General features: G+C 40.7%; 1 protein-coding gene across 2 annotated transcripts in view; it reads left to right on the top strand.

The window, feature by feature from the left end:
- The window catches only part of SBF2 (SET binding factor 2), a 391,687-nt gene extending 370,180 nt beyond the window's left edge, over positions 1-21,507 (top strand). For both annotated transcript variants that reach the window (XM_019728981.3, XM_019728975.3), the window contains 8 exons: positions 8,802-8,928; positions 11,006-11,133; positions 12,314-12,547; positions 13,612-13,716; positions 15,140-15,333; positions 16,036-16,123; positions 18,632-18,763; positions 19,795-21,507. In XM_019728981.3, the coding sequence (XP_019584540.3) occupies positions 8,802-8,928; positions 11,006-11,133; positions 12,314-12,547; positions 13,612-13,716; positions 15,140-15,333; positions 16,036-16,123; positions 18,632-18,763; positions 19,795-19,893 (1,107 nt within the window). In that variant the 3' untranslated portion in view covers positions 19,894-21,507. The remainder of the gene's footprint in view (positions 1-8,801; positions 8,929-11,005; positions 11,134-12,313; positions 12,548-13,611; positions 13,717-15,139; positions 15,334-16,035; positions 16,124-18,631; positions 18,764-19,794) is intronic.
- The last annotated feature ends 1,266 nt before the right edge of the window (positions 21,508-22,773 follow it).

Genomic DNA, 22,773 nt, shown 5'->3' with positions numbered 1-22,773 from the left:
ATTTTGCATTAAAGCTTTTAATATTTGAGCCATCAAGTGTCTGAGTTTGTGTATCAGTCTCACTTACTAATTTTTGACCTTTAACAAATTATTTAACTTCTCTGTGCTTCAGTTTATAGATATTACATATTATATATATATATATATATATATATATATATATATATATATATATACACACACACACACACACACACACATATATATATATACATATATATATGAAACATTCAAAATCTTAATATAAAATGATCGGCACAGTAAAGGTACACAATTAATGTTTGTTAAAACTCAATCTGTGAAACAGCAAAAACTGGTATTAGCCACTTATTTTTCTAGAGTGTGACTAACCATACAGTTTCTAAAATATTGATACCATTCTATATAGGGTCTCTTGTAGCTTAATATTTGTAATTCCTGAAAGCAAATCAAACTTTAACTTATTATATTTTATTCCCAAAATGTTGACCTTTCCTGGGATTTGAGTCATAGCTTATTTTTATGGGCCTTTAAGTTTTACAAAGTACTTAATGGCACATGGGCAAAAAATAAGTCTCTAAATTCATGTTTCTCCAAATTCCATTTCAGATTTCTTATAAATAAGTGAAATTGGCAGGTTTCACTCCATAATGGAAACCAAACTGAAATGCTTCACACATCTTAGTCTTTTAAATCTGTATATTTTTATCTTCATGAAGATAAATGTAAAATTATTTGAACAACAGAATCCAGATGATGCCTAAGAGAGGCCTAAAACTCTATATATTGGCATATTTTAGGACATGCTCATGTAGAATTAATTTATTTGTTGAGATGCCTGTCAGTCCCAATTCTACATAATATAATAAGACTAAATTTATTTGAGGAGACTTGCCTTTAGACCCACAAAATCTTGTGGCCAACCATAAAGAAAACTAATGAAACCAAAAGCTCTTCCTTGAAAAGAGCAATAAAATTGATAAACCTCTAGTCAGACTCATCAAAGAAAGACGCAAATTATCAATATTAGAAATGAAAAAGATGACATCACTGCAGGTTCTACAGGTATTAAAAGGATCGTGAGGGAATATTATAAATAGTTGTGTGCCCCCAAAAATCAACAATTTAAGTGAAATGGACAAATTCCTTGAAAGACATAAGCTACTACATTCACTCAAGAAGAAACACAGAGGGTGCCAAAAAAATGTATACAAATTTTAAGAAAGGAAAACTGTATTAAAATTGTAGTACTCAATATATACCGATAACAAAAGATGAAGACAGTCACGTTTGACTTCTGCAATTACAAGAGGTGCTCAAAGTGGTTACCATCAGCATCCAGACACTTCTGATTATGGCTTGAACAACATTGACCAAAGTGTTCACTAGTATACATTTTTTTGGAACCCCCAGTACATAACTTGAATATTGAGGAAATTGAAATTGTACTTAAAACCTTTCCATGATGAAAACTCGAGACCCAGGTGGCTTCACTGGTAAATTCTCCCAAGTATTTAAGAAAGAAATAATAGTAATTCTACAAAAATTCTTCCATAAAGTTAAAGCAAAGGGAATACTTCCTAACTCATTCTGTGAAACCACCATTACCCTGGCCTGACAAAGACAGTAAAAGAAAACTGTAGACCAGTATCCCTAATGATCATAGATTCATGTTTTCTAAACAAAATTTTAACAAATCAAATCCATATAAATCAATATGTTTAAAAGATAATAATGTACCATGGTCAAGTGGGATTCATTCCAGGAATGCACTGTTGGTTTCACATTTGAAATCAGTCTGTAATTCACCATATTAAGAAACTGAAAAAGAAAAACCATATGGTCATCTCAATAGATGCAGAAAAAACATTTGACAAAATATTACATCTATTTCCTGCAAAAATTCTAAGGATACCTGGACTAGAAAGGAACTTCCTCAAGCTATAAATAGTATCTATTTTAAAAACCTATAGCTAACATCATACTTAATAGTGAGAGACTGAAGGCTCTACCTCTAAGATCAGGAACAAGACATGGATGTCTGCTTCACTCCTTCTGCTCAGTATTGTACTAAAGGTCCTAACCGTGCAGTAAGGCAAAAAAATAATAATAAAGACTTCCACATTAGAAAAGAACAAGTAAAATTATCTTATCTGCAAACAACATGATTATGGAATCTACAAAAAAATTAACCATTGGAATATTAAAATTTAAAAATCATTACCATTTAATAGACGATTAAAAAAACATGAAAGAGATCTAACAAAATATGTTAAGGACCTGAACACTGAAAACTACAGAACATTACTGTGAGAAATTAAACACTTAAATAAATCAAGAGATAACTCTTGTTCATGAGTCAGAAGACTTAATATTGTTGAAATGTCACTCTCCCCAAATTGATCTAAAGATTCGGTGTCACAATGAAAAATGAAAAATTCACAATGATTTTGCCACAAAAATCACAAAGAAACTCCTTGGGGGCTATTTTGTAGAAACTGGTAAACAAATTCTGAAATCCATATGGAAATGCAAAGGATCTAGAATATCCAAAACAACTCTGAAAAAGAACAAAATTGGAGAACTAGTACTACCTGATTTCAAGACTTATTATAAAGCTATAGCAGTCAAGACAGTGTGATAACTGGTGTAAAGACAGACAAACAGACCAATGGAACAGAATAGAGACTCCAAAAATAGTCCCACATATATGATATATGGAAAATTTATTTTTGATGAAGCTGCAAAAGCAATCAGTAGAGAAAGGATAGTCTTTTCAACAAATGGTGCCAGACAATTGGATTTCCAGATACCAAAAAAAAAAAAAAATTACTCCATTCCTAGCACCAATATAATAATTAGTTCAAAAGAGATCATAAACCTAAATGTAAGACCTAATACTATAAAACTTTTAGAAGAAAACAGGAAGAAATCTTTGTGACCTTGGGTTAGGCAAGGATATCTTAGATTCAACACTAAAAGCATGATCTATGAAAGAACAAATTGATAAATTAGACTTTTTCAAAATTAAAAACTATTCTTCAAAAACCACTGTTAAGGGACCAGCCCAGCGGCTCAGACGGTTGGAGCTCCGTGCTCCTAACTCTGAAGGCTGCCGGTTCGATTCCCACATGGGCCAGTGGGCTCTCAACCACAAGGTTGCCGGTTCGATTCCTCGAGTCCCTCAAGAGATGGTGGGCTGCGCCCCCTGCAACTCGCAATGGCAACTGGACCTGGAGCTGAGCAGCACCCCCCACAACTAAGACTGAAAGGACAACAACTTGAAGCTGAATGGCACCTTCCACAATCTAAGATTGAAAGGACAACTTGACTTGAAAAAAAAAAAAAAAAAAGTCCTGGAAGTACACACTGTTCCCCAATAAAGTCCTGTTCCCTTTCCCCAGTAAAATCTTAAAAAAAAAAAAAAAAAAAAAAAAACAGAAAAAAACATAAGGGCTCAAGGTCAGTCTCTTAAAAAAAAAAAAGAAAGAAATCCCACTGTTAAGAAAATGAAAAGAAAAATCACCAAGTGGGAGAAAATATTTGCAAATCGTATATCTGCTAAAGGACTTGTATCCAGAATATATAAAGAATTCTCAAAAGTTGACAATAAAAAAACAATTAACCTATTTTTTTACAGGCAGAATATTTGTACTGATTTCACCACAGATACACAGATGGCAAATAAGTACATGAAAAGGTACTTGACATCATTCATCATTATGAGATGCAAATTAAAATCACAGTGAGATACCACTACGTACCTATTGTAATGGCTAAAATTTTTTAAACTGACTGCCTCGAGTGTTGAAGGATGTGGAAGAACTGGAACTCTCTAATACTGCTGGTGGGAATATAAAATTAAACAACCATTTGGGAAAACAGTTTGACCATTTCTTAAAAAGTGAAATATACCTACCTACCATATGATTCAGCATTCCATTTCTAGGCAGTGACACAAGAGAAATGAAAGTTTACACTCTATGAAGACTTGTACATAACTGTTCATAACAGCTTTGTATGTAATAACCAAAAATATAGAAGCAACCCAATGTCCATCCACAGGTGAATGAATTAACAAATTGTGGTATGTCCATATATAGTGGAATACTACTTAGCTATAAAAAAGAATTAACAACTGGTAACTCAACAACATGGATGCATCTCAAATAATTATGCTTAGTGAAAGAAGGTAGACAAAAAGCGTACATATGTACTTATTCCATTTATATAAAGTTTTAGTAAATGCAAATTAATCTGTAGTGACAAAAAGCAAATCAGTGGTTATTTAGGAGGGTGCAGAAGGCAAAAGGCACAAGGAAACGTTTGGGAGTTATGATTGATATCTTCATTATCTTGATTGTGGTGACGGTTTCATAGGTGTGTAGATATGGCAAAACTTACCAAATTGTACACTTTAAATATGTGCAGTTTATTGTATGTCAATTATACCTCATCAGGAGAAGAAAGCATGTGGATTGTGCCTTTTGGAGACCACTGTGGTGTAGTACTGCAGAAGGGTCTAGGTCTCCCATTTACAAGGAGGAAAAGAAGCCAATGAATGGGACAAACTGAGTCCTTGGGATGTATGACTAAATGAGGACAGTGTAATTTTTCTTTCTTACTGGAAATATAAATACCATATTTTGTCTCGTGAATGCAGTCAGGTCTTCATTTCTCGTTATAGTGGAAAGACATTTCAGAAAATTCCTTGTGTTTCCTAATGTCAGATTCCAAATGTGGTATCTAGGTATTTATCAACTCAGCATTCACATCAATCTGATTTTTTTTTTTCTTTTTTTTGCTTGTTGCTTAAACTGTTGCCAAACAGTTAAAAAAAAAAAAAAAAAAAAAAAATGCTCAGTATCTTTTCTTCCACTTTCAGTAGACCTAATAATTAACCCCAGTTTGGAGGCAGATTGTATTTCAGCCCCAAGCAGTTAGCAAATGTTGGTGCCATTGCGGTACACAGATTCTCTCTCTCTCTCTCTCTCTCTCTCTCCCTCCCTCCCTCCCCCAAGCACTAACACCTTAATGACCTTGATGCGCTCTACGCACTAATTCCAATTCAAGTCGGGTGAGTGCCAGAGGCCATGGAGAAGTGTCTAACTTTCTAATGTAATTGTAGAGTTCAGGGTTTTGGTGAGGCCAGTTGCTCAGTACAGTGGGCTATGAAAGCATTTTTCCACTTATAGAGCTTTGCTTTTACTTCTAGCATATGATCTCCCTGAAAGGCCTGTAAGTTCAGCTTAAGGTCATATTCATTATTTCCATCCTGCTTAACCTCAGAAGTGGGTCTTCAAAATTATATTCCTAAACATATTAAATATCAGAATAATTAAGGAAGGATAGAGATAATATATGAGGCCAGTGGTTCCTGTGGAGAACAGTCATTGAGAGAAATGTTTTGTTATTCTAGGGCTTTGTTTAATAAAAGTTCTTAAAAGAGTTTTTAGAAACTATTGTGGACTGGGTCAGTGGAAATAGCCCTGAACCCTTCGTCGCCTGAAAACAGTGAGGCAGGCGGCTGGCCAGTGACTACCAGGGTTTATTTCAGGGGCTGTTGGGGTCCAGCTGTTCTTGTAGCTCACTCTGCCTGAGCACACTGCAGATTTCTCCTCCCTGAGACTCAGATGGTAAGGAATCAGATTCCATCCTCCTGGGCCTGCCTCCTCTGTCCTGCCACCCACAGGCTGAGTCACCCCATCTCATTGTGTGTGCTGGCCCCTCGGGCGGTACTATTGATTCCAAACCAGGAGCTCGGACTAGAGAGCTTTACTTGGCATTAAAGGGCAGGTCATGAGGGGAAGCGCAGAAAACTTTAGTTCTGAACCATGTTTAGAAAGGAGCCAGGAATACCAGAGAACCAGGCCCAGTGGAGAGGCAAACCCAAGGCCTGGTCTGGTGTGCATCTGTAGCAATAAGGGCGAGGTGTTCGGAAGAGGACTATTGTGCTGCGGGACATGGTTGACAGTTGAGCCAAAGACATAGAGGGCTAACAAAACAAGGAAATAAAAGCTATTTTTAAAAATTGTAGTTTCCATTATAGAAATGGAAGAAAGTATTGCTAAATAAAATAACCACTTAACTTATTTTTATGCCCAGTTATAATGCTGCAAAATAATAACTGTTGAACATTAAATATGTGTCATATTGTCTTACGTTTTATTTAGTTATAACTAAACTCTTCAAGTATGTTCAACCTTTATAATTAGTGGCTCATATAGCATAATTACAGGAAACCCATATTGTCTAATCCTTTTATTTTCACTGATGAGAAAATTCATACTTAATACATATGTTTACAGTTCTAATTACCTGAAATATGGCACTCTACCTAGCTATTCAGAGCCATGTCACAACTGTCCCATGGAAAACACTCCTGTCCTGTGAAGACCTGATGTAACACAAAGGGCAGTGGCTCAGGTCAGGAAAGCAGTTCCATTGCATAAGAGTCAAACTCTCTTTTTAATAAGTCTTCCTAAAATCAGTTTTATTTTGTTTCACTCATAAGCGAAAGTTTTAGTTCAATTAAAAAGCCAGTAAGAAAATGTTGTAGGTTTATAACCAGACAATAAACTTTGACAAAGTGATATACAGATTATGACTTTAAATCCCAATTGATCTATTGGGCAAACAACATATTATACACATGCCTGCTCAGCTCACTTTGGCTGATGAAGTGTGGGTCCACATTGCCAAATTAAACATGGAGAGGAAAGCTGGCATTTAGATAGCCTGCCTTCAGTGTTCATTTGAAACAGCTTTTAAGCAAGTGCAATTATGATTGGAACTTATCTCAAGCAAACAGAATTCTCTAACTAGTCATAAGACACTGTTTGAACAATATAGATGTGAGATTGCTAGGTGGATTGGAGAATGTCACAGGGTCATCAGCCTACCTTCTGCCAACGTAAATACAATGGCTCCTCAGAGTCTGCATACAGTTTGCATAAAGTATGCTATAGCTCAGTGACCTGTCCAAGCTCTGCCTTGTTCCCTCACTCCCATATCATTCCCTTATCCTGTGTCCAGTGACCTTACTACCTAATTTACGGATGAAGAATTAAGGTTAAAAGGCATGAGTTCCTCTCCCTCCCCTTTGCACTTGGAACTATCTTTCTTTTTATCTTCTCTTCTATCCCTTCTCAGTTCCAAGACTGTTCCTTGTCTCTGGGCCCTCAACTTCATTCATTCTTGTTTGCCCAGGGCCTTATCTACTTAGTGATCAGCTCTTTCTCTACATTTTATTCTCTCTCTGTTGGCTTTTCTGCATTGCCTTCAGAAAGGCACACATTTCTTTTGTCCAGAAAACATCTCTTGCTCTCCCCCTAAAGGGCCTTCTCATTCCTTTCATTGACAAACGTGTGTAAGTACCATTTTTCTTGTTGTATTATTCACTATTACACAAGTGCCTGCAAAGTGAGAACCGTAACTTATGTTAATTTATATCTGTCAAGTGCCTAACACAGTATAAGGCAGTGAATGAACCACAGACCTTGGAGCCTAACCAGCCAGGGTTCGAATCGGGCTCACTAGTTACTGCCAAGTGATGTTGGGTAAACTGCTTAATCTTGCTCATCCTCATTAGTAGCTTCCTCATTTGTAAAGTGGGGATAATATCTATCTTCAGAGGATCTGAATAGACATTTTTTCAAAGACATACAAATGGCCACAGGTACATGAAAAGGTGCTCAACATCACTATTGATCAGGGAAATGCAAATCAAAACCATGATGAGTTGTCACCCCACACCTGTTAGGGGGGCTATTATCATAATGACAAGAGGTAAGAAGTGTTGGTGAGGGTGTGGAGAAAAGGGAACCCTTGTGTCCTGTTAGTGGGAATGTAAATTGGTGCAACCACGATGGAAAACAGTATGGAAGTTGCTCCAAAAATTAAAAACAGAACTACCATATGATTCAGCAGTACGACTTCTGGGTATATATTGAAGGGAATGAAATCACTATCTCAAAGAGATATCTGTACTCCCATGTTCACTGCAGCACTAGTCACACTAGGCAAGATATGGAAACAACCTAAGTGTCCATCTGTGGGATGAATGGATAAAGAAAATGTTATATATGTAAAGAATGGAATATTATTTAGCTGTGAGGAAAAAAATTAAATTCTTCCATTTGTGATAACTTGAGGGCGTAATGCTAAGTGAAATAAGTCATAGGAAAACGAATACTATATGATTTTACTTGTACGTGGAATCTAAAAAAAAACCAAAGTCATAGAAACAGGGTAGAATGGCAGTTTCCAGGATCTAAGGGGTGAGGGGAATGAGATGTTGGTCAAGGGGTAAAAACTTACAGTTATAAGAGGAATAAATTCTAGGAGTCCAATGTACAGCATGGTGACTATAGTTAACCATACTGTATTATATATACTTGAAAGTTGTTAAGAGGATATTAAATGTTCTCACCCTCCCCCCAAAAAAGTAATTATGTGAGGTGATGGAGGTACTAACTAACCCTGTTGTGGTAATCATTTCACATTAGGTATATGTATCAAATCATCACATTGTACACCTTAAACTTACACACTGTTATATGTCAGTTATATCAATAAAGTGAAAAAAAATAATGCCTATCTTGCAATGTTGTTATGGAGATTAAATGAGATTATGTTTATAACAACCCATAGTTTGGCATCTGGCACATACTAGGTGCTCACAAAGGCTGGTTCCCTTCCCACCTCCACTCATGGTAGGGATTCGATTGATTGCGTGACCAAATAGTCTCCTGCATTCAGTGGCATAGCATCCACTTTTTATTTTGTTTGATTCTTACTCTTCTTTGCCTTGTGTGTTTCAGGTTCACAACCAGTATCCAACTGAGTTTGAATTCAATCTCTATTACTTAAAGTTCTTGGCTTTCCACTATGTATCTAATCGCTTTAAAACATTTCTCCTGGATTCAGACTATGAAAGATTAGAGCACGGTACGTGTTTGTATGCTCTTGTTCCATCTTTTTTGTTAGTTTTGTGTGTTTTTAATTAAAAACTCTAATAATATAACTACCCTCAAGTGTTTTACCCTGAACTACAAAAGTAGAGTGGGTATGAATGTGTTCCCCAAGTCGAAAATTATGTGTTTTGTTAACTCTTAGGCACTCCAAGATGTCATCCCTGTAGCACCTTTGAAAATTAAATCTGCTTACTATTTTAATATCTCAAAGTGGTGTCACTGTTTGAGGAGAAATGTTTGGCTCAGTTTTTGTACCCCAGGTACCCCAGGTAGGAATAGGTACCTGCCCTTAGAGGCAGTTTGAATAGCATTTAAGGCCATGGGCTCAGAGCAAACAGACTGGGGTTAAATGCCAGCACTCCTAGTTACCAGCTGAGTACTTTGGACAAGTTAGTTACCTCAGTTTCCTCATGTTTAGAATGGGGACAATAAAGCACCCACCCCTATGAGCCATGATGATCACATTAGGAAATATTTGTAAATTTCTTAGCACAATTGCTAGCACATAGTAAGCACTCAATAAATTTTAGATATCATTATTATAAAGTTTAAAAGCAGAAATAATTGTAGAGACTAGATACTGAAAGTCAGCCCCTGTGAAAACATTCCCCAAGGGGATTTTACATTCTTCCTTCTGTTATAGGGAGAGGAGAAGGGGGAATACACATGACTATTTTTGTTAAGAAGACAAGCAAATTTTTTTAAATCTCTTTTCAGAATATTATTTGTACCTGAATGTTCATATTCTTCTAGTAGCTGATATATTTCCTGATGTTCTCAGTTTAAAATAAGAAATCAGGATGCATGCATTTTAATAAAAAATTAAATGCATGCATTTTAATAAAAATTGTCCAGTATGGTATTTCATACTTTTGGTAAGGGAGCCAGCACTGGTGAGACCATTTCTCATCCTGTTATACTTCCAGACCTTTGCTGACTCGGAATTGTCTTTCCACACATCATAATCAGAAACCTTCATTTCTTAAGTACCCTTGTGTTGGGAAGGCATTAAATAGAGCTGGTTATATGTTGGACATTCAAGTCACTTGGAGAACTTTTAAAATAACTAATATCTGGGGCGCATCCTCTGAGATTCTGACTTATTTGGTCTGAGGTGGGACCTAGGCATTGAGATTTTTTTAGAGCTCTTGGTTTTTCTAACGTGTGGCCAAGGTTGAGAACTACTGCACTGGACTCTGCAGTTAAAAGGTAGAGAAGAAAGCATTAGTCTTATACAGGACTTTGTGCAGCCTTGGGCTTAAGACATTCTTTTCTGATAAACTGGTCAAATGCTTGTTGATTTTTGACTGAGTCTTTTCATTCAAAGCAAGACAGCACTGCTGAGAGAGGCACCCTGTCTGGCCTTTTAAAGAAATACCTCCTGCCTCACCCTAACACATCTTCTTCTCTATTAAAAACAAAGTGGGCTTATATAAGTAACAGATTGACTGTTTGAAAGGTACAAAAATAGTGTCAGAAAATCCCTGAAGGGCCCCCTTCGCCCCCAAATTCGGCTTTTGTTTTTAAGTCACCCAAGGATACAGACCACACCCTTCTGTCATCCCAAGTCTCCATGACCATGATTTGCAGTATATATAAACTACTAAACAGGAAAACACTTTAAATGGCTTCATAATAAACAGCCAACAACTTAAAAAAAGAAACATAAAATTATGTTTTTAACTGAGTTTCATCAAATCAACTCTAAGTCCTCCCATCTTCTCTTGAAAAATGTGTAGAATGTCTCCTGGTACGGACCTCTGGGAATCTCGATATAGATGTAAAATGTAGATTGGAAGAAAGTCACAATATACTGCTAAATGCTTGGGGAAACCTTATCAGATGTTTTCCTTCCATTTGGATTTGTTTCCGTATAACTGGGATATTCATTCCTATCTTTAGCTTTGCAGTTATTTTCTAAGGTTTCTGCACGTACGTTACTGTTTCTAGAGCTATGAGAAATATTCCACTTTTCATCAGCTACATTGATCATACTTTTAGGCAAACTGTTGATTTATTTGACTTCTGTTAAATTTTTTTTGGATTTACAGGAACTTTATTTGATGATAAAGGAGATAAACATGCCAAAAAAGGAATTTGTATCTGGGAATGTATTGACAGAATGCACAAGAGGAGTCCCATTTTCTTTAATTATTTATATTCACCAGTGGAAATAGAGGTACAGTAAGAAAGCATTTGTTTCGTTTTCTGAATATTTTGTGTTAAAGTTTTCCTTACTTTTAGGGTACATAATAGGCTTTTTATAAACATTTGACTAGATTTAATACCAAAAGCTATTCAAAAATTTGGTACACTATTTGGTTTGGACTGTGATGGAATGGAGACTGTTCACCAAATTCTTGACCACAAAATTAGGATCTGGCCCCAAAACCTAGAAGGAATAACTTCAAGAAAGTCAAAGCAAGGCAACTTTCCCTAGGAAGAGAGAACACGTAAAGCTTAAAACCTCAACAGGTCGTCTAAGCTAAAAAATCTGAAATCCTTTAGAAAAGATTTCTCTAAGTCCATGTGTACCAAAGCCACGAACAACCTTGGTGGGAAACAGGGATGCTTGGAACCCCGCCCAAGAAGGATGACTTCTCAGGGGCAATCCCGCTCTACCACACACATCTATATGAAAATAGGCTCTGAGGTGGAACAGACTGGCTCGATAAGCAGGAGCACTTTACTCAGGGCAAGACGGCCCCTGCCTCGCGCCCCACGCGTTCAGGCCCCACGCGTTAGCACCCCACTCTGGCCTTTTTCCAGCTGCTCCTTCCTCATGAGCTGAGGGGTGCGAGAAACAAAGGGTACGTGCTTAGGTGCCCCTCCTTCATCTAAACCATGCTGTGGTACCTCAAGACTCCTTACCCAAATTCAAGTTACTCACCAGCCCACTTCTCCAAGTCTGTCTCGCAAGCCAGTGCTCAAAGGGCTGCTAAGAAGTAGCTATTGACAGAGTTGAGCTGCGTGGGCTGGGGCGTACACACACATTCCTGAAAGACCCTCAGAATATAGGACAGAGCTGAGGTGGGAGGAGCAGGGGCTTAGGCCAGCGACTGGGAGCTGGGGCCGGCTTCCTTAGTTCCACACACTTCGTGGTAAGAATTCCAAGGAATCCAAGAATTCTCAATTTGAGCTTGGCCTTCCAGGTCATTAAGAAGTTACATTTGTCGAGGTAGGAAGATAGAACATATTTTATTTAATCATTTATTTTTATACATTTAAATATTTAGACAAAATGTAGTGCTTGAACCTCCATTCATACTCTTGCCCCAGGCCCTGCAAATGTTAGGGACCGACCTGCAAGTCAACTTGGGGTTAGGATGAAACTATATTTCAGAATTTTCTTTAAACAGGCCCTGAAGCCCAATGTAAATGTCTCCAGCCTCAAGAAGTGGGATTACTACGTAGAGGAGACCCTTTCCACAGGGCCTTCGTATGACTGGATGATGCTGACCCCCAAGCAGCTCCCCTCTGAGGACTCTGAACTGGCCGGAGACACTGGGCCCCAGAGCCACAGGAGAACAGTGTGGCCGTGCTATGACGATGTCAGCTGTTGTCAGCCCGATGCGCTCACCAGCCTCTTCAGTGTAAGTGAACAGTGTGCAGACACACCTCGGGCAGCGTGGGCCCTGGAGGTGCGTGAGGGCTCGGGAACCAGGCTCATTTAAGATGGGTTCACAGGCTTCGAGACATGACTCTCCTCACTCGGGTCTAGTTTTATAGGTGGCATCTCAGGAGTAGCAGGAAACCAGATTTGTTCCCCAACTTCAACGGAGAACCAGGCTCAGCTACTGGAAAAGGGTTTCAATAAAAAATGAGTTTTCCAGCATTGTGAGGAAGCAGTCAAACAATGGAGCAGTTTGCAGCCTCTCAGCTGTGAGAGCTGCCCAAGCAGCGTGTGTCAGGCCTAAGTTATGGCTTTTGTGGGTGCTTCACTTCCTCTGGTCAGAAGTGTGAGTTGCTGATGGCCTGATAGGAGTACTGCCAGCCATCTTCTACAAGGAATATTCTGCAGTGAAACCATCCTGGCAGTAGCCACCCTGATGAGAGCAGCAGCCCTGAGGAAAGAGTTGGAGCCTGACAGGGGTCACAGTTCCTGAAGAGTCCCCGTCTGGTTTCCTGACCAGGAGGAGTGCACCACAGTAAAAACACTCACCAGCTTCCCTGCCTGAAGGAAACTCTGTTCCTTGGGCATTTCTGGATTCATTCTTTCCACATCTGGTTTGAATCATCACAGTTGAGGGGTTCCTCTGTGAAGGACAGACTTCTCTTCTACCTCAGCTGTTAGGGTTTGGACACTGGCCGAATGCTTGACGTTTTGCTGTGGCCATCAGATTTCCTATGGGATGGCCAGGGGTGAAGGTGTTGGGGTTACATATTTCTTCTCTCTATTTAAGCCATTCTGTACAAAAAGTCCTGGTTACAGATCCTAATAAATGGTCTTTGCCACAGTGCATCACACCAGCTAGAGCTCCCGCCACTCTTCCTGGCTTAGGAAACCTCTGCGGGGGCCCTGTGTTTACCAATGTCTAGCTGCCCTCTGGCCGTACTGTTCGTCTGGGCCCAGTACAGAGGAGATGTGGTTTTAGGACACATCCTGGTTTCTATGAATTACTTAACTGTCAGAAAACCCCTTTTAATTACTTTGCAGGAAATTGAAAGATTGGAGCATAAGCTGAACCAAACCCCTGAGAAGTGGCAGCAGCTGTGGGAAAGGGTAACCGTGGACCTTAAAGAAGAGCCCAGAGCAGACCGTGTGAGTTGGCAAAGTCATTTGAGGAACTACTTCTGAGCTTTTTGAGGGCGCTAGGTCAGGTGGGGTCCACTGCCACAGGTCACCCAGGTGGGTTTATAGCCAAAGGGAAGGGTAGAGAGGAGGGTCATGCCCCGGGGTTCCAGGGCAGAAAGTTCCAAATGACTGAATGCTTCCTGAGTGGCTCACTTTCCCACAGTGACATAATACTTAGGTTTCAGGGTCCTGTGTCCAGGGGAAATTACTGGGTTCTTTTCTATCTCGGGGCCTCGTGGTTTCAGCTGATCTTCTACCACATGAGGGAGGAGGGGAACACCAAGACCATGTTTGCTCCAGAGAAATAATCAGAGAAAAATAAAGTCTTTTAAAATGGCAAAATATGCTATTGTCTAGTGTTCATACCCCCTTTTCTCTTTCTGAATTAAGAAACATATAAAAATATTTTAAAACTAAATACTGTTTTCTGCTTCTCATACCGTTTTCTATTTTTGACTTGAGAAACTTTTATCAGCCATGTCACATGTGCGTCATATACACTTTAGCATCCTGTGTAACCCCCGGTGAGGGAGTGGTGTCCCATCTCATACCAGAGGGGCAGGCACAGAGCTCACACAGCTGGTACTTGGTAGAGCCACGAGTCAAACCTGTGTCAGACTGGCTCCAAGTGCAACAGAAAGGAAGTTAGGGCAGTGTTCTGAAGGGCAGTGTTCTGAAGAGCACTTCGGGGAGAAAGGAGAGGTCAGCAGGGTCAGATATCAGAAGAGAATGGACAGAAGAGAGCCTCAGAGTGGCATGGAGGGGTCCCCTGGGCTATGTCTCCTGCCTTCAAATGGCACTTGAGGAGCTGTCATCAGACAGGCCACAGGTGGGTGATGTCTTACTGCTTTTTCCTCAGAAAAATAAAATAGTTTCTTGGGTTTGTTTCTGATTATAAAAGTGAGATATATGTATTCTTTTAAGTAACACAGAAGGTTATGAAATAGAAGATAAAAATCACCCACAATTTATAACCTGGAAATAAACCACTATGCTTTCAAACTTGCTTTATCATTCGAAACACACATATAAAAGGAATTTCTATACATACTATTTTAAAACCTGCTTTCTTTTTTACTTAATATGTGGCATACATGTCCTTCCATTTGTCACTATATATAAATCAGCATCATTTTTAATGGCTGTCTAGAATTCCATTGTATAAAAATGCTGGGGGAAGTTTTTGATTTTTAACCAATCCCCTAGTGATAGACATTTAGGCTGTTTCCAATGTTTTGCTATTATATACAACTCCAGGATAAACAGCTTTATACATATAGTTTGCTTATTGGTCCAGGTTTTGCTGGAGATAAGTTTTTAGGAAGAAAATTACCGGATGAGTTGCTTAGTCTTTGAAAAGCTCTCCTAACTCCTGTTCTGTCTTTTCCAGCCCCAGAGACCCCCTTCAGGCTCCCCAGGAATTGTGTCTACCAACCTCCCTTCCTATCAGAAGAGGTCCCTGCTGCACCTCCCGGACAGCAGCCCGGGGCAGGAGCAGGGTGCCAGCCCCGCCCCATCCAATGGAGTGGACCGGAGAGCAGCCACGCTGTACAGCCAGTACACGTCCAAGAATGATGAAAACAGGTTGATGTGCTGAGCCCTGCTGGGTGGGCTGCAAAGACTCTCCCCACCCACCCTCCTAGGCTGCACCACAGGCCCTGTAATGAGCCCGGCCTGTGCGGTACAGTCTTCTGAAGACTTAAAATGGATTTGCTTTGTTTCTTTCTCTGTTTCTATTTTAAAGGTGTTAGAGGGTTCTTTGAAGAGGAAAAATCAAAATTACAACTAGAATAATGCCAAGAGGTTGTAGCTATTTGTGGTTGAGTCCTGATTGCTTTTATCTCACATCTGCCAGATCTTTTGAGGGAATGTGTGTCAGCCAGCACTTTCTCAGTTGCAGGCATCAGAACTCTTTAACTCATGCTAGCTCAGGCAAAAAGCATTTATTCACATAAACTGGGAGGCCAGGCCTGTGCCAGTTGCTCACACAGGCTTCAGCCTTCTGTCCGTTTGCCAGCTCTGCTTTCCCCCTGGATTGCCAAGGCCCAGCATGGCACAAAAGATGGCTACTCAGAGCGCCAGGCCCAGCAATTTGGTCATTCCAGCAGAACGAAGCAGTCTTTCCCCAAAGGTCTAGCAGAAATATTCTAGGGAGAACTCTGATTGGCCTTGTTTTGGAACATTTGAGGGAAATAGAGATTTGACAAACAAAAACAACAGACATCCCTTTACAAAAATTTTTAAGTGAAAAATCAAAATTAACTGCCCTGTTGTCATTTCTTTTAGGTCCTTTGAAGGAACACTTTACAAAAGAGGAGCTCTGCTGAAAGGTTGGAAGCCCCGTTGGTTCGTTTTGGATATAACAAAACATCAGGTAGTTCTGTGAAAGCCTACAGAAATCACTTCTGTCTCGGCGAGGCTCAGGGCCCAGCTGCTGTGTGACTCAGCAGATAGATCCCGTACATACTGCTTTCCAGAGGCCTCTCATATGCTGTGTGGGGGCTCCTCCCAGGACCCAGCATGTCCCTGAGCAAGGGAAGTAGCCTTCTGAGGGAAGTTCCAAGCCAGGAGAGGACCTAAGGTTTGCAGCGTGTGGTATGCTACATGCACGTAGAACCTGCACCTGTGAGCACGGCCCAGAGTACAAATTACCTTTGGCCTTGCAACGTGACGCATCCATTCAGAACCTAGGGCACTAATTTATTTGATGTGATTGAACACCATCCCTGTGCCCATCATTATACCGTGTACTGAAGAAGGCATCATTATCCCTCAAAGATGGCAGCAACAGAGGCTCCCAAAGCAGGCAGAAGGGGGTGTACCCACCCAAACCTGGAATCCCAGTGTCGGGAAGTCTTTTGCCTATTGTTGGGTTCTTAGCCATTGCTGCAGTGGCCCTCCCATCCTCAGTGTCATAACCTTTGCTCCAGTGATCTCGGGGGAGGGGCCCCTACCGAAACCTCCAGCCCCTCTGCACCCTTCACTAGTGAGAGTTGCGTAGCCTCCCGTGTTCTGACTGCTGGCCTCACTCTACCTTGGAACTGACAAGTCATCCTTGAGGCAGAGGGGTACACATTTTGGTTCTCAATGCATTCATGTCCCAAATGGAGTCTGTTGAGAAAGATATGAACTGTTACCCCTCTACAATGTTCTGGTTGGACATGCATCTAGAATGCTCCTTCCAGGTGAAGACTTTATATGGGGATCACCACTCCTCTGATCAAAGGGTTTCATAACAGTTATGCAGAGTCTTTTTGGAAAAATGTAGGGAATTTATTTTCAAATATGCAGTGGAAGCACTGTGTATGGGGCTGTACCTTAAAATAACAATGTCTCTGAAATCACAGTCTACACTGTGTAAAAAGTTCCATTAAACCACTAAATATAACATAGGACAATGTCGTCATTTTTCTGTAATTTACAATTACATCAAATGATGTTTGCGTTCTTACCAACCTTTTGGATTTCTTTAGCACGAAAGATATACAGTTTTTCCATTTAACCCTACTTATACCATCCCTGAAGGGAGCAAAAAATAAAAGTCTGAGGCCAGAACCACAGTGAGGAAGGCACCAGACACATTTTTGCTATGTAAGTTAGAGAGTGAAATCAGACTGGGAACCAATAAGGCTATTTTACCAGCAATCTCTTTCATTTTTAAAAATATTTTTCTCATTTTTTTTTCTTATTCCAAAAGTAATACATGTTTGTTATATCAAATTCAAACATCTCATAAAGATGGAAAAGTCCCCTTTGCCCCCAACTCCCAGGGATAACTACTGTTAACAATTTGGTATATATTTCTCTAAACAATTTTTATGCATATATACATGTAAACATATGTATGTATAGTTTGAGTTGCTGGGAAGGTTAAAATGAGTTATATACAAAATAGTCAGAACAGTCCTGGTACGTAGTAACCACTCAATCAAATATTATGCTATTTATTCTGTTTTTTCAAAAATCATTTTATATCTACATGCTATTTGGCAACTTACTTTTTTTATGTATCTTGAACATACTTTCCTACAAGTTTATATAGGTCTTTATCATTTTTGAAAAGCTGTATAGTGTTCCATATTATTGGTGCACTACCATGTAATTAAACAACACCCCATTGAAAGGCAGATACATCTTTTCAATTTTTAACTGGAAAAAAAAACAGTGCTGAGGAAATCTCTTTATACATGTTTTTTTTTTTTTCTTGCATGCATGTATGCGTGTGCGAGTGTTTCCATAGGGAAAGGTGTATCAATAGACATAAATATTTTAAATTTTAGTTGATATTGCCAAATTGTTCTCCAAAAATTTCTAACAAATTATATTCCTACTCACATTAGTGTTTGAGAGCACCTAGGGCTTTGCATTCAACCTAGGTATTATCAGCCATTTTTAATATTTCTTAATCTAAATACAAATTGAAATCTCATTGGTTTCATTTACTGTTCTCTGAACAGTGAGGTTGCCCATCTTTTCAGATGTTTACAGGTCATTTGTGTTTCTTCTGTGACTTACCTACTGAGATCCTTTGACCATTTTTTTTAACTAGTTTATCTTTTTCTTATCAATTTCTAAAAAATCTATATATAGTCTAAACATTAACCCCTTTTTTATGTTATATATATTTTTATAGTTGTTAGTTGACATTTAATTTTATTATTTAGTATTTGTTCAAATTTCAAAAAATATGTCTTTTTTCCTCCTTTCTTATAGTCACCTAGTATTTTTTTTCCCAGAGACAACAGTGTTTTTAATTTCTTGTCTATTCTTCCAGGCATAGTTTAGCAAGATACAGACGAAAGTGTTCAGACACAGTTTGCAAAGCCGTGTGGGTTTCCCTTTGTGTGTCTCTTACATCCCATCTGTATCCTTTTGGTTCCAGCTGCGATACTATGACTCAGGCGAGGACACAAGCTGTAAAGGCCACATTGACCTGGCAGAAGTAGAGATGGTTGTCCCTGCTGGCCCCAGCATGGGGGCCCCAAAGCACACAAGCGACAAGGCCTTCTTCGATGTAAGTCATCTTTTCCTGGCTCCGTCTACACATGGTCCTGTCATCTATCTACCTCCGAGAATTATGGAGCAATCGGTGGTGATTGTAGATGGGTCACAGACCCCTGGCTTTGGGAATTACAACAGAACTTGAACTTGGCACTCTGATCTCCAACCTGACCTGTCCCAGCTGTCCATACGTCTCAGCAGGCTGCACGTTGCTTTACACAAAGCAGTCCTGCAAAAAGTATCCAAACACATACAAAAACAAATGAACTCCTTGTTTAATATTATTAGTTATTCCTCTCACCACCTACTGTCAAAAACAGATGCTACTTCCTTCATTTCAGTGGTCTGCATGCTTGACCACCCACAAAAAAGCTGTCCTTAATCACACATGATGACTCTAACATCTTCAGCAGCCCTTAGGTGGGCCTTGGAGCCTGTTTTGGGTGATGTGATAAGGGACTTATCCAGTCCCCAGAGCCAAGCCGGGCTTCATAAAGGGCAGAGGTCATACTCCAGGGCCCTGCTCAGGCCAGGAGGCTGCTTCCCTGACTCTGGGTGTCCAGCGTGGCCCCAAGTGAAGACTAGAGACAGGGATGGGAAGGGGACACAAAAGCCAACTTCACCGTGGTGTGGATGCGTCTAAGACTTCCCCAAGGAGCACAGGGAATTTGTTTGGTGCCTTCGCTGTATTGGTCCAGTGCATGGCAAAGGCCAGAGGTCCCGCCATTCCTGAGCCGCCTCCTTAGTAGGAAGGCCCCAGGGAGATGCAGAGTAAGATTCCCCTGGTGTGTCTCCTTGTTCTGCCAGAACCCTTTGGCAGGTTTAATCTGCCATGGGGATGGTAATCGTCCCCTATCACTTTGGGGACTGGAAACGCAACGTGACTAGGACGGCAATGACGGTACGGTAGTGCAGGGGAGAGGAAATTCCGATGTGCTGGGGTAGTACAGAAAGAGAAGATGGCAGGGATTGACTCACACACTTGTCCGAAGCCATAGATCAGCCCTGCCTTTCATCTCTGCTTCTCTTCATTTGGCTTTGCAGCTCAAGACCAGCAAACGTGTGTATAACTTCTGTGCCCAGGACGGACAGAGTGCCCAGCAGTGGATAGACAGAATCCAGAGCTGTATCTCTGATGCCTGATGCCCATGATCCACCCAACCAGAAGAGGGAGGAAAGACTCATGCCGCCAAATAGGAAAAAAGTGCATGAGCCATTGAGGAGCTGACAGCTTCCTGTTGGGTTCTGCTGAAGCAACCCAGCGCCTGAGCTTCTCCTGCCCAGTCTTACCCAGTTCCCTTTCAGCAGTTGCTGTGTTTACTTAGCCTGAGTGGATGTGCCACACAGGTCTGATCAAGAGCCCCAGGCACTCCCCGAGTCTTGCACTAGTTGTTCTAACAGGGTCTTAGTGGTTAGGGATCAGAAGAATGCTTCCTGAGCCAACTGTCATCCATCCCGTAGGCAAAATGGCTACCGCCCACTTGGGTCCTTCTTCACGAAAGTTGGATCCTTTTTGCTCTCCAAGGTCATAGTTTCCTTGGAGTGCTTTCTAACAAGCAAAACTCAAAACCCTCCAAGATTGTTACATTCTGCATAGAGAAGGTTTCCTGTCAGAGGCTCCTGCTCTAGGGCCCGACCTTGGAGATGCTCAGTTCTCTGGTGCTGCCAGAAGGTTCTTCTTGCCATGCCATTGGGGTTCACATTGGTGCTCAGTGGCAGGAAAGAGAGGCACACAGGATTATCCTGATGGGAAGATTGTCCAGGGAATGATGCAAAACTGACCAGGCCAACGCAGGGAAGTAGTGCTTCCAAAACCCTGGCTTCTCTGAGGGTCCAGGGCCCTGTGTTCCTGTGTATTCTTCTGCTCCCTGCCAGCTTCTCACGCAGAATAACATGCAGAACGCTGAATGCACTAACCCACAGAACAAACCCATGCACTGACCTCCTGATGAGGACGTTGGAAAGACAGAGCCAGCTGTTCATGACCACACGCCTGTGACGAGGGCTGGTGTGGACCGCAGCACACTGCGGCTTGATCAGAAACCCAAACAACACTTCTGCACATGAACAGTAAGAACTGGTTTTAGATTTTCTTTACTTTTGGTAACCATGTGTTTGATCAGCTTCAGATCTGCGGAATGCTGTTTGTTCATGAGGAACAGAAGCAGCATCTCTGATCCAGGCACTGCGGCCAACTGGAGTCAGAGGTCGCTAGGTCATTGCATTTGTTTTGGAATGTTAATATGTTAAATACCAAACTAATATTTCAAAAATGTGTATATATGATTTCTGTATCCTTGTTTTTCAGATAGTCTGCTTATAATTTAATATAAAATTAACTAAACTGATTCAGTCATAATATTTCAGTAGCGAAATCGTTCCCTTTCTAAAAACATAACCACTTTGACTTTGTAGGTTAAAAATAAATCAGATATTCAAGTTTAAAATTATCTACACACTAGGAAATAGAACTGTTAATATATAAGAAATTGGGAGAATAATAAGAATGAAGGATTTTCTATCATTTTCATTTTATAAATTGCCACCTGTGAAAATGGTTTTTGCACATTATTTGTATTTTTTCTTTGTATATGAAATAATTTTTTGTACTATGTAAAATATGGAGCCCATTGTACCTTCAGCTATTTGAAACTACACAGTGCTTCTTTTGTAACTGGATTCTTTTAACTTTCATGAAGGCATTACATGCCTTACATTCACTAACCACCTCAAATTAAATTTATTTCTTAAGAAAAAGCTTCCTTCGTTTGCTGTGAAATACAGTTCATTCTTCAGTGCACGGCCCTCAGGTGACAACACTGAGATTCATACATGGGACTAAAGGTTCCAGGGTAAAACACAGCACAACCCATTCCATGCCCTGGTTTTATTAGTGTCACACTGCCCTTTGCTGAGGACATAACCAGACATTGGACATGCTGGCATGAACGTCCAGGGTCTGGACACACTGCTGCTGTTTAGATGACAGACCTGAGGCCACCGCTCCACCCTGTGCCCCTCACGAACTGTGGAAAATTAAGTCTGTTGCCATTTCTGGGTCACAGTGTCAACTCCCATGGCATGTGGCATTTTGTGAAAACTTGAGGCAGGAGAAATTGAACTCTAATTTTGTAGGAGATTTTTCTGCTTCTGGAACTTATTAAACAGCACAAATGAAGGAACAGTAATTTCGTCTCTGAACAACACTTCTTCTAGTTAAGCCCTTGCAGTTTACCTTGGAGACCTTGGCCACATCTTAACATGTAGCCAACGGAATGCATGTTCCCTTCTCACGGCTGACCGCCTTAAGTCTTTTGCTATCCAAGAGCCCTTTCTGAGCCAGGTACAGGGGCCCAAAGAGCCACAGAGACAGACTCAAGGTGAGGCAGTGACATCCCCCTCGAGCCTTCCGATTTCCTCAGGCTGAGGCTTCCTGTGATCCAGGTAAAGGCCCTCGGGCCCCTCTTCTTCATGGCGGGCCCTGCGACCTGCACTTCTCTCTGTGCTGTACCCCTGACCTTCAGTCAGGAGAGAAACAACTGGGACACAGAGCTGAGCACAAGCTGTGTTCAGGGTCATTGTCTACATGCCCTTCATTCCCCAGGTCTGGGCTGCGACAGCGAGAGGGGCACCGAGTTTCCAGGGAGAAGGATGAGGGCCTGGCACGCCACAAGGGCCGTCCAGGGGGCCCTCCTCACCTGTGGCTCCTGTGACAAAGCCTTTCTGTGTCTGAGCTCTGGAAAGGTGCAGACCCGGGGTAGCACATTACTGCCAGTTCCATCCCCCAGCCCCTTTTCCTCCCCTCCCAAACCTCCCCACCCCTCAGTCCCCACTCCAGAGCTAGAGTTTAACTGTTATGACATGGTAGGTTTGCTTCTCAATGGAAATTGTCGTTTCTAGGTATTTCATCAGTTCTTTTACCAGTTGTTAAGTAACCCCATTACCCCATAAAGAATTTCTGAAACAAGCTGATAACCAGGAAATGCCCTCAGCAATGGCGACTGGAACTAGGAATAAAACAAA

This window comes from Rhinolophus sinicus, chromosome 14 (assembly GCF_057876585.1).
Source record: "Rhinolophus sinicus isolate RSI-liver-muscle chromosome 14, RSI-T2T, whole genome shotgun sequence".
Classification (NCBI taxonomy): Eukaryota; Metazoa; Chordata; class Mammalia; order Chiroptera; family Rhinolophidae; genus Rhinolophus; species Rhinolophus sinicus.
Note: the sequence above shows the minus strand (reverse complement) of the source record. Positions and strands in the feature narration are given on the sequence as shown.